The sequence below is a fragment of the Arvicola amphibius genome, chromosome 11 (genome assembly GCF_903992535.2).
Source record: "Arvicola amphibius chromosome 11, mArvAmp1.2, whole genome shotgun sequence".
NCBI classification, from domain to species: Eukaryota; Metazoa; Chordata; class Mammalia; order Rodentia; family Cricetidae; genus Arvicola; species Arvicola amphibius.
This window is the reverse complement of record NC_052057.2, coordinates 98397667-98410463: the sequence shown is the minus strand read 5'-3', so window position 1 is coordinate 98410463 and position 12797 is coordinate 98397667. Positions and strand designations below refer to the sequence as shown.

Here is a 12797-nt window from a genome sequence, read left to right as displayed (position 1 = left end):
CTACATAGCTAACAAACACACATGAAGACGCTTAACTGGGCACCACTCCACAGCCATGAGGATGCTGAGGGAACGTGGCAAATCAGTGTTAGGAAAGATGAGAAAAACTGGACCTCTTATGTATTTCTGCTGGGAAAGAAAAAAATAGTACAGTTGTTATTGAAGTTTGGAATTCCTCCATGACTAAAGAGTAATCACTGGACTCATCAATTCTATCCTTAGGTATACACTCCAAAGAACTGAAAACAGGTTATTAATCTTGAGTAAGGCCTGGTGGTGCAAGTGTATAATTGGAGCTTGCCAGGAGGCTGAAGGAGGAGGATTGCAAGGACAAAGCCTGCCTCGGCTACAGAACAAGAGAGTTCAAAGACAGCCCAAATAACTTAGTGAGACACCCCGCCTCTGGTCACGGCAGAGGAGGGGGTGGAGGGGAGGAAGAAAGAGATGTGGCTCAGTGGTAGAGTCCTTGCCCAGATCTCTAGGGTCCTGCTACCTGAACCAGAAACAACAAAAACAAAAACCTTGTATAGGAATGTTCATTGTACTTCTCCAAAAATATTTAGTTTTAACAGACTAAAGATGGAAAACCTAATGTCTATCTGTGGACGAATGGCTCAACAACTGTGCAATATGACTGACTCTGAAAACTCACTAAGTGAAGGAAACTAGCCAGTTAGCCATACACGCATGCATGCACGCGCACGCGCGCACGTTTGCACACACACACACACACACACACACACACACACACACACAGAGACAGAGAGAGAAAGAGAAAGAGAGTGTGTGTGTGTTTGGTTTCACATGTAGGTGATACTTGGAATAAGCCAGTCCACAGAAACAGATTGGGAAAAGGAAAGAGAATAGGGAGAGAATTATCTAGAACCCCCGCCCCCAGCCCCGGTATGGGATCAGTGCTTATTTTCCATGGAAAAAAATTACTTTGTTTTCTTCTTATAGCAAATATCACTTACCTCTGCAAGCAAAGCACACAATAAAATCATAGGGGGGAAATGTATGAGAAACTCTACGGTGAGGTGAGATTCTAAACAACGGGAGAAGCGTACAAGGAAAAGAAAATGCCTAAGAGCTGGGGCTGTAGCTCGGCTGTGGACGTGGCTGAATCAGCAGTGTGTCAATGAACATTCAGTAAATAGTTAAGACCGTGGTTTATTAGCCCCCTGTACAGGTCCTTCCCCGATCATGTGACTCCATGATTCTCATTTAGGGACTTAACCTTCTTTTCTTCTCTTTCTCTCCCTAGTTGGAATGTGAGCATTAGAATGGCTGGTACTCCAGCAGCTAGAAGGGCCGTGAAGATAATGATATATTACGGGGAAACAGAAAGAAAAGCTAGAGAGGACCTTGATTCCTGGCAGTGGGCAGATGGCTAATCAGCCTTTAATTTTTTAATCTATCATTTCTATTTATGCAATTTTCCAGCATATGCAGCCAAATCGAATTCTAATGAAAATATCTTGCATGGAATTCTATTCTGACCCCCCCCCCCATTTGAATGTGAATGACTCCTGCTCCAAATTCTCCAGGATGTTTACACAGATGCCTTGCACATCTTGCAGAATCTTGGGGTGACTGGGTGCTATTCTTCTCAGCCTAAGCTAGCTATGGGCCCAGTGGGGGGGGGGGGGTTAAATTCTCAGTAAAGCCTGGGCTAATGGCATGAGATACTTCTGGCCCTAGCCCCTCTGTGGAGATCTCTACTTATTTAATCCATAAGAAGTTCAGCTACCATCAATTATAGTCTGTTAAATACTATTATTATTTTATTTTATTTTATTTTATTTTATTTTATGGGGGCTTTGGCTCAATGGATGTCTGTGTACCGTATTCATGCTTGGTGCCCCTGGAAGCCAGAAGAGGGCACTGGATCCTCTGGAACTGGAGTTATGAACATTTGTGAGTCACCATGTGGATGCTGGGAATTGAACCTGGGTCCTCTGGAAGAAAAGTCAGATTCCACCTCTGAGTCATGTCTCCAACTCCAATTACATTCTCGATGCTGTTGGCCCCTTTAAGCCTGCCGCATATGGGAACATAATGGAGTTTAGCTTTTCTACTGCTCCCTCAGGGCCACTGCTGACGCTCTCGCAGCCTCTGTTTCCTCAGGTTTCAAATGTGCAGGAGGGACCACGGGAGCCAGACAGCCCTGCTTATGCCACAGGTCCTTGGGTGAAAACATCACCAGCTCGTACAGTCTTTGTTGGGTCCACTCCGCAAACCTCCTCCCCGCATTGCTGCCTGCCCCCTCTCACTACCCAGACCAGCACTCCTCGAGTTTTGTGATTCGCATGCCCCTTGAGTCTCTTGGACTTTCTAGCTTCCAGAAGAGCCTGGAAAAGCTCCAACCCCAGGGCTGACGATGGTTGGACTCCCTCCACAATGTCTGCCTCTCTGTGCTTTCACATTCTGTCGGTAGGCAGCCACACAGCGTCACACACTCTGCTGACAACAGGGACAGAGAGGGGACAGCTCTAGACACAGACCCAGGTTCAGCAGGCTTGTGTTCTTGCAGATAGGGGCTGTGGGAGGACTGAGAAGAGAATCAGGGACACAATCAATTAAAACAATGTTTTAATTCAACAAATACTCACGAGGCACCTTTTGTGTGCAAGGTGTAGCTGGGTACTGGGATACGACAAGGTACAAAACATTCATGGGCCTGTGGGCTAAGGCAGTATATCACTGGAGTGGGACACATTTATCACCTGTAACTCACGATGAGCCCACGCTCTGCTCAGCACTATGGAAGTCTAGCCCCTTTGCTAGCTGGGGCTACCAGGTAGTCAAAACTCACCCACATTCCAACCCTCAGGGACCAGCTCCTGAGAGAAGAAGATGATTAAGGAGAATCAGAGAGAATGTGAACAGCTTTGAAAGACTCACTCAGGTCCCTGAGATGGCAAACACCCAAGATGGGAGCAGAGAGCGGCGGTACACTGTGTCAAAGGAGACAGGGGCAGTGTCCCTGAAAGACAGGCCAGTACAGATGGAACGTGACGGGCAGGGCAATCATTGCTCATGTGTCCATAATATTTGCTGTGTGCTAGGGTGGGTCTATACATGTCTCAGTTCTCCCAAAAGTCGCAGGAGGCTGAGACTATTCTCGTTTAGTTCGCCAGAAGAGGAAACAGAAGTAATTCACTGAGCTCTCATGGCTAATAAGTAGCAGAACCTGGGCTATAGGCTCTTTTTAACCATAGCATCTCTTACTAGACACACCCATGAGGCATAGAGCTGGGTGGCAGGGAAGAGTACTTATGGCCTGGGGACAGGTAAAAAGTTCCTGCAGTATAAAAAGTCTGGAGATTTTCAAGAACAGAACTCAGACTTCTGGTCTACCCTACTCATCATCCTTCTGATCCACAGATTCTGCAGCTAACCGGGTAGAAAGCATGCAAGAAGGAGCACTCTAAAAGGCCAGGGAGGACCTGAAGCTTGGATCGTCATGGAGAGTGTCTATCTATGATTCTATGAAGACTTCTAGATGCCTTGTTTTTTTGCTGGAGCAGAGAGTCTCAGGAAAAGAGATGAAGGAAGGCTGTTACCAGGGCTAGAAAAAGAGACTTTAAAGAAAGTAGAGTCAGGACAGAGGGAGCTGGGCGAGGTACCTTGCTCCTCGTTTCCACAGAATGGTCCTTGTTTAGGTCTCATAGTCTGATGTCATTAGCAATAGCTTTCTATTTCCCTTACAAGTATCTAGATGTTGATGAAAAATAACCAATATGCCCTAAAGAGGATCTGGGGAGGCATTTTGGTTGTCTTAGTGAGTCTTTTTCCTCAAACCATCCCCAGCTGATTGAATATAACACCACAGATGATGCTTTGGGGTAAGGGACTGTTTACTGTTCAGGCAGGAAGGACACAAGAGAGGCCCAGGTACATTTGGCCCAACACAGGGTAGAACACACAAGTGGTCCTCTGTGATGCTTCAGGAAAGACAAGCTCATGAGAGCTGTGTTGTTTAGTACCTCGTTTCTCCCCTGTGTAGGGAACCAGGTCTTCTCGATCCTTAAATTCCTTCGCTTGCTTTTCCAAGTGATCCAAAAGCTCCTCTCTTTTAAAGGGGCCTGTGGGCGCCTTGGTGGTCTGATCCTTCTGCCTCAGGCCTGCGGGGAGCAGTGCATTCTAAGATGAGGGTGGTGGGTGAGAGAGAGAGAGAGAGGAGGAGAGAGAGAAAGAAAGAGAGAGCAGTCAGCAGCTATAGATACGCAATTCCCCAGAAACACAACACAGACTAGTAGGGGCCTCAGAGCTGGAGAATCCAGCCAAGTCCTTTCTTTTTCTATGTAAGGAACCAGAAAGCTGGAGAAGGGCTGGGACTTGTCCCAGGTCACACAGCACTTAAGGGGCAGAGAGGAGCTGTGGGGATCAGTCCTCTGGTGTCACTGCCAGTAATCTTTTTAAATGTATGGTGTTAACCAATAGGGTAACCAACATAGGCTGAGCATAGAGAGATTCTTGGAACTCAGTACTTAGACACAAAATTATATTTGCTACAGCGTGGTAAGTGATCAGAGAGAGAAGCCAAGGGAGCTTGGTAGGGTCTTGGGTGGAAGATGACTCAAAGAGGGAACCCTGAGAAAGGCTTGACAGAACGACAAAGCAGCTAAGGCACACACAGTCCATAGTCTCTATGGCCTTTGGGGTCTGGTAGGTCTGTGCTCATGAGAACTGATTGCTACATATTTTAAATGCTGCCTCTGGAGATGGGTCTCTCAAGAATGACAGCATCACCCAATTGCTCTATTCTCTTCTTCAAGCATGGGGAGACTTGTAGGTGTGGGTTCACTACCAAAGTCGATTTCTCACTAGGGGGATTTCAGTCACTCAAATGGGTTTCACCTAAGTCAGCCTTTGGCACTTCAAGAATCAAAGATAATGAGAGCTTCAAGGATGCATAGAGACCAGTTTTTTATGTAACCCTCCCTTCAAGGGTAAACCGAGGCCCAGAACACAGAAAGACTGCCCAAGGAGTTTCAGGGCATGAGTTTAGCTCATGCACAAACCCAGGGTATTCCCTTAGATTTGGGGGAGAGGCAAACTTGCTAATCCTCATGCAATCTGTGCCCCTTACGTTTAGAGAGCTAGAAGGGGATGCCTCAGAGGCAGGCATGCAATCTTAGCTGCACCCCCAAATCGACCAAATTGGTGTCACTCTGATCTCAAGTGTGGGTTCCCTTGAAGTGCTTATTCCTTGTCACTCACGACACGCTGGATCCTTTCCTGAAGGCATCTTGAGGAGAGGGTGAGAGATACAGGGACTGGCATGCCCACAGGGATGAAGCTTGGGAGAGCTATGGCTGCTTATGAAGTGCTTACACCTGCTGTGGTTTCAACAGCAGCAGGGTGTGGCCTCACATTGGGTCACAAGGGTCTACAGTTTGCAAGACTTGGGGACAAGGGGTTCAAAAGTGGGGGCTGGGGTGTGTGCAAATAAACACAGGCCAGAGGCCAGGAGAGACATTGGGATCCGGGGTATTTTATGAGAAGAGGACCAGCAGGCAGAAAAACAAACATGAACTGATCTGAGGGAAGCCAAAGGATGCTACGAGAGTCACAGCGGTTCACAGACAGCATCCTCTGTGGCGATGCTCGCAGGCGAGCCATGCTTCTGCAGGCAGGTACAGATCATACGGCACTTCCTAAAGCTAGAGGGCAGGGGCTTCTTGTGGCTTAGTGGGTAATGGTACACTTTACTGCCTGCCATGGCTATCCATGGCTATCCATAGCGGGTGACCCTGCTATCCATAGCGGGTGACCCACCTGCTTTGTGACATGAGGCCACATCAAGTCTAAGCACTGTCAGGGACTAATGGCGGAACACCAGAATGGCATTCACCAAACTCCCCCGACCCTGTATGCTATGGCTTCTATGGCTACATAACGTGAGTGATAATGATGATGGCTGTCTCTTATATATTTGGGGGAAGTTAAAATTAAGTAATGTGAAAGATTGGCCAGTACTGATATACTAATTATGCATGTATTTTATGTGCATTGGTGTTTGGCCTGTATGTGAGGGCATCAAACCCCCTGGAACTGGAGTTACAGATAGTTGTGAACTGCCGTCTATGTGCTAGAAGTTAGACCCAGGTCCTCTGGAAGGGCAGTCAGTGCCCTTAACCACTGAGCCATCTCAGCAGCACTGAGATATTAAATACCCCCAACTGATAGCGTCCCACAGTTCTATCATCAGATAAGACACATTTTAGCAGGAGGCCAGTCATTCAAAATGTGGGTAATAGAAAAAAGTTATCCAAATATGTTCTAGAATCCAAGGAGCCTAGATACACAAATATGAAATGAGCTAATCCCTAAAGGTAAGTGCCGATGGTGCCCTCAAGGGACATGGAATTTTCATCTCCATAAAGGATTTCATAATTCTTTCTGGCTTGTTTGCTTTATTATTGTTTTTGCTTTATTATTCTCTCTTTCCTTGTTAATAAAAAGCATGGTATCATTCTGTAGCCAAGAGAGGTCTCTAATTTGCCATGCTCCTTCTTCAGCTTCCTCTCTGTTCCAATTACAGATGTGTGCCACCTCACCAGGGTACCACAGATTTTAATTGGCGCTCAGTATTGTAATGAAAGAAACCGATGAGGTTGAAAAGGGGTGTCCAACTCTCATCACCTTCAGACTTTGCTGCAGAGGACCCTGGCTTAGACAGGGCGGTTTCTCAACCTTGGCATTATGGTGTGCTAATCTGGATAACAGTGTTATGGCAACTGATCTGATGCACTGGTAATGGTTGTTCTGGTTTCTACCCCTTCAGAGGTCAGTGGTCCTGTGACACCAGAAGCCATCTTCAAACACTACTGAGTCTTCTGTGGGGGAGCACTGCCCTGGCTGACAACCACTGCATTAAATCAAGGCCATAGACTATGGAAGGAAAGATGGTCTTAATGTGTGTAAGAATATTAGTTATACAGCATATTAAAACACGGTTTCATTAAGTTAAATATTTAATGAAAGAAGTTGAGATTTAAAAACCAAAATTTCAAAAGTATTTTCTAGAGATTCTTAGCTCATCGACTTTTTAAAGTACATTGTGACCACGTCAGCCTTATTAGGGCTCAAAGTTTATTTTCTTTCCATTAAAGGCTACATTGAAAAAGTCTCACAGAATCTCCAGTTAAAATCAAAGAGTGCTACATCTTTTAAAACTTAGTTATTTATCACTTGAACTTGTTTTCAAAAACAGCATATGACCTCACAGTGTACATAAATATTAACTCACAGAGGATCAAAGACCAAAATGTAAAAGCTAAAACTATAAAATTCTTAGAAGAAAGTGCAGACATAAATCTTCAGATCTGGATTAGGCAATGGTTTCTTAGATATGACACAAAACAATGAGCAACAGAAGAAAAAAAATAAATTCACTGAACGAACTTCACCAAAATTAAAAACATTTGTTCTTCAAAGGACACTGGCAAAGAGACAGAATGGGAGAAATGCCTTTAAATCGCATATCTGATAAGAGTACAATATCCAGAATGCATGAGTTTCTCATGGGACTCATAATAGGGGACAAAAAATAAACAATTTAAAGAATGGTCAAAGAAGTTGAATAGATATTTTTCAAAGAACATATAAAATTCCTGACAAGGGGGCTGAAGAGATGGCTCAGTCAGTAAAACGTTTGCCACACAAGCGTGAGGACCTGAGTTTGATCCCTAGCACACACATAAATCAGTGAACACCTGTAATTCCAGAACGGGGAGGTGGAGACAGGACGGTCCCTGGCTGGCTGGCCAACCACCTAGTCTAACCGGAGAACTCCAGATTGAGTGGGAGACCACGTTGCAAAAAGATGGGATGGATGTGCATACAGGCAGCATAGATTGGACTCAGGGGGCTATTAATAAAAAAAAAATAAAAAGACATGAAGCTGGGAGAGACACAGAGTGAGGGTACTAGGAGGAGTTGGGGGAGGCAGTGGTGGGCTGATGTGATCAATGGATCTTATATAAATGTATGGACCATCCAAAGAACCAAACATTATTTAAAAAAATAAGGTGAGAAACTAACAAGGAAGACACTAGACATTGACCTCTGGTCACCACATGCACACTCATGAACACGTATACACATATACCCCCCACATGCACACTCATGAACACGCATATACATACACCCCTCACATGCACACTCATGAACACATATACACATACACCCCCCACATGCACACTCATGAACACGTATACACATATATTCCCACACGCACACGTATATACATATAACCCCCCTACACAAAATAAATAATTTTTTTTCATTAGAAAACATCCCTGATAAGCTGGGTGAAGTAGCACATGCCTGTAATCCCAGCTGAAGCTGGCACAACACAGAGTTTGAAGTCACTTTGGGCTACACAATGAGACACTGTCTCAAAAAAGGAAAAGCCAAACCAAACCATAAACCTCTTTCAGAGATGTTCGCTAGACACATGAGAAGACACTCAGCACCACTAGCCATCAACAAAGTGCAACTCACACTGGACAGGCACAATAAAAACACACACACGTTGGCAAGAATGTGCTTGGACTGGACCTTGGCAGCCGGCAGGCGTGTGATAATACAGAGACTCTTTGGAAAGCAGCGTGGAGGTTTCTGAAGAAGCTCTATCCCCCAGACTCCAGACTCTATCCCAGGGCTTCCGAGCCTGCAGAACTTGGTTCTGGCACATAAGCCCTGCACTCTGCGGTGTTTTATTACACTGGCCTGAGCTAAGAAATAAAATTACTTTACGGCCCAGAATGTGTAGTTAGAAACAGAAAGAGAATTCAAACCATAAGTTAGCCACAAAACTTGTATGCAAATGTACATAAGGCATGATTAATAATGGCCAAAAAATAAACATGCTAAATTCCATCAATTTGATGGATGATCTATGCTACTGGAAACTGTCAGACCATGAAGGTGAATAGAGCACCACAGCATGAGTGAATTGGGAAGCATGCTAAGTGAAAGAAGTCAGACACAAAGCAATTATTATATGCTGGAATTTATGTGACGTAAGCACCAGCGCTTACTTAACAAGCCAGGGTCTCCTGATATGGTCAATGGAAGTTAAAACCAAGTCTGGTTGGAGGGTCTCAGCAAGACTGAAGCCAAGTCAAGTTTATTGCAAGCAATCAGACTTTTTACCTTATCAGAAACAGAATATAATGGCGGTTGCCAGGATCAGTTCAATTGTAGGTTGCCAGGATGCAATGACGTTTGCAGGATATACAGGGTACACGAGATTAGTTAACATCAGCCAAGCTTCTATATGCTTCGCTGACTTTTAGGGAACACAAAGGTACACAGGAGGCCTGACTGTTTCACTGCCTGAGGGGGTGCCTTGGTTTCTCAGGAACTGAAAGGCACACAGTGCCCCAGGAGTCATGACCTCTAACCTGAAAAACTACAATGTGTGTCTCTCAAGGCAGCCTGACCAGGCCAACTCCACAATTCTCTGCAATGTGATGTTTAAAATAGTCCAGTCTATAAAGCCAAAAAGTTCCTAACTTGTTTCTCCAGGGCTGGTGCTACAGATTGAGCTCTGTCCCTTACCCCCAAACCAGACACTGACTGAATTTAGAGATAGAATCTGTGTGGAAATGATAAAGGATAACTCAGGTCATGAAGACAGAGCCCTGATCCAATAGGATTAGAGTCCTCCCAAGAGGAGACTTCACAGAACTTGCTGTGCCCCTCCTCAGCCATCTGTCACAAGAGGGCATAGGTGAGAAGGCAGCTGAGCCCAAGCCAGAAAGGGATCCTCCATGAGAAACCCCTCAGATGCCAGACTCTATTCTGGAGCTTCCAAGCCCCCAGAACGCAAGGCTCTTATAGAAAAGATGGTTCTGGTACAGAAATCCTGCACCCTGCTGTGCATCATCACACCAGCCTGCGCTAAGACAGACGAGAAGGAGAGAGAAGTTTCTGTCTGAGGTGACGGAAATGTTTTGAATTTGGCTGTAGTGAAGTCTGCCAGCTGTGAATAGATCTAAGAAACTGACTCGTCTACTTTAAATGGATAAATTGGATGATGTGTGGCTCATGTCCAAAAAAATAAATAAATAAAGCTGTTTTTTCCCCCCAATGAGAAAAGATTATCAAAATAGCCAAAGCAACAATGAACTCAAGCGATCCTGGGATGCTGAGAAGGGAGGCTGTTCTCAGGGTAGGGCCAGAAGGGGCGCTGGGAATGACCAGATCAGAACTAGCTGGACTAGAAATGCTGCCGTATCCTACATCGTAATATGCTGGAGGAGCAAAACGAACCATAAGGAGATGGTAGAGAGAAAATACTGCCAAATCACCTATCAGGTTTGCTGAGAATCAAAACTTGACTCTCAGACCCAGGTTAGCCAGTGTAGGGAAGAGCCCTCATCCCCATCTTGGTGGCCAGGAGAATATGTATGTCAAGATCACGTATGTGTAGAATATATCTTTCATTGCCTTTTACAAAAATGAGTCAACAAACATCTACAGAGTGAGCATTATGAATGTGTGTCCAGGCTATGTGCAGGTTTATAGAGTCAGGACCCAACCAGGTGAAGCAAAGACACTGGGAGGTGATAAGGGTGGAGCAGATACAGAAGAGAAATCTCAATCATCTTGGTCATCCTAAAGGGGTCACCCCACTAGACAGGGTACCAGGCTGCAATTTACCACCTGTGGTGGTAGACTCCAGGAAGCCTGCGGGCAAGGGGAGCCATTTGTCCTCCGAGGAATCTGAGTCCCATTCTCTTGAAGTATGTCTAAAGTAAACCTACCACACAAGAACTCTGGTTTCACCACAGTGGCCACCATTTTGCCTTCAAAGGAAAAGTCCGTGTGGGTTTAAGGAATGGATTTATAGGCTCTGACATCAGCCTACATTGACAGCTGTGGGACCCTTTGGAGCAGTGCTGACTGTGGCATGTGGCTTTTGAGCCCACCTCCGCAAACTGATGACATGTACAACTGTGTGTGTGTGTGTGTGGTGGGGGGGGCTGATTAAACCTGTTTATTTTAATGTGAACTCTTTTGATTTGAAAAGACTGACATGTGATCTAAACATCTGCAAAATAACATTCAGGACAAGTAAAAAGTGGCCTCAGCCATGGGCTGCCAGGTTGCCATGTCTGACCCAAGTTTGCTGTCATACTAAAATCCCACATGGAGGAAGTCAGGACATCCCTTCTTGCCGTGTTCTGCCTGCTCCTGGCACTGGGCTAGAGAAAGAGGTACACACATGGGTTCTTAATTAAAAACGTTTTTAAGCTGGGTATGGCGGTACATGCTTTTAATGTCAGCACTGGGGATGCAGAGGCTGGCGGATCTCTGTGAGTTTGAGGCCAGCCTGGTTTACATAGCTAGGGCTCTGTAGAGAGACCTTGTCTCAAACAAACAAACAAAAACAAACTAAAAAAATTAAAAACCAAACAAACTAAACACAGCTAAGACAAAACTAAACTACAAAAAAACTTTAAAAAACCAACTAAAACAAACTAAAAAAAAAAACAAAGAATGTTTTTAAATGATAGAAGCACAAAGTTTAAAATATTCTTGGAAATAATCATAGAGGGGAAACTAACCACATTTCCTATGGTACTCTATTTTTTTTTAATTATTTATTTTTAAGACAAAGTCTCAAACTTACTCTATAGTCCAGGTTGACCTCAAACTAGCAATCTTTCTGTAGCAGCCTCCCAAGTTCCTGGGGTAACAAGTGTGTGATACAACATGGAACTTATGTCTGGCCTTTTAAACATCAACTTCCTGTTACATGGTAGACTCAGGTGTGACACATCTTAGTTTGACCTTCACACCCACAAGCTGGAGCCCAGTCATTCAAAGCACAGAAGAGGGGCCTTTCCTGGGGCCTCACAGCCTAAAAACACCCGCAAGCCTTAAGATGAAGTTTCTGCAGCCCTCATTGTTACATGTAGTGAGGGCTGTGTCAGGAACCTACCAGGCTAGACCACTACGGGCTTAAGATGTGAGCATGCGCACCGCACCGTTGTCCCGGGACACGGTGTACTATAACAAAGGACTGCTGACTTCTGAAAACTCTGTTAGGAAATCTAAAAAGATCCTATGCACTAATGATTTCAGACTTAAAAGCCCCAGGGCAGGCGGCCCACGTTTGCATACAAATGACACTGTTTATAACGAGTTTATAACGAGTGTGCTCAAGGATCTGCAGGGCTCTGGCGATGGATGGTTAGCCATGCACAGAACGGCCCTTAACCTGATTCTCCATGGCAACGAAAATAAACGATTCTATTACTTTTGCCAAAGAAATCAGTTATGTCTAAAAAGATAAATTTTGTGTGTGTGTGTGTGTGTGTGTGTGTGTGTGTGTGTTACATGCACAACATGCTTCTGTTGGTCTGGGTACTGATCTATGACTAAGCCCCACCACTCCCCAAATTAAAGGATGGAACAAGGGGTATAGCCTCCAGGATGGGTGCTGGGGAACATTGAGAGGTGGGAGGGAAGGACTTCACTGAGGTCCCATGCTGGACAGGCCAGGCCATCCTTCCTCCTCATTGTGCCTGGGCCCAGCAGAAGAACCAGATCAGAAGCCAGGCTCTACTTCTGTCAAACTCTGGGTGGTGTTATGATGTGGGTCTGAGTCTCAAAAAGCTTAGAGTTTAGTTAGTTAACAAATTAAGCATTCAGGTGCAACAAACATTTGTTAGGTCCAAACTGTATGCCAGACAACATTCAGGGTTCTTTGTTTCTCTTTTGTTCTTTTTTGGTGCACGCAAGTGCTGGTGTATGAATTGTGTGCATGTGTG

General features: G+C 45.0%; 1 protein-coding gene across 2 annotated transcripts in view; it reads right to left on the bottom strand.

Annotated features, from left to right (window-relative positions):
* Positions 1-12797, bottom strand: part of Tmod1 (tropomodulin 1) — a 76172-nt gene that overhangs the window by 34475 nt on the left and 28900 nt on the right. The window contains exon 3 of one of the 2 annotated variants that reach the window (XM_038347175.1): positions 3990-4146. The exons of the other annotated variant lie outside the window; for it this stretch is intronic. Coding sequence (XP_038203103.1) covers positions 3990-4146 — 157 coding nt within the window. The remainder of the gene's footprint in view (positions 1-3989; positions 4147-12797) is intronic. 2 annotated transcript variants of the gene reach the window in all.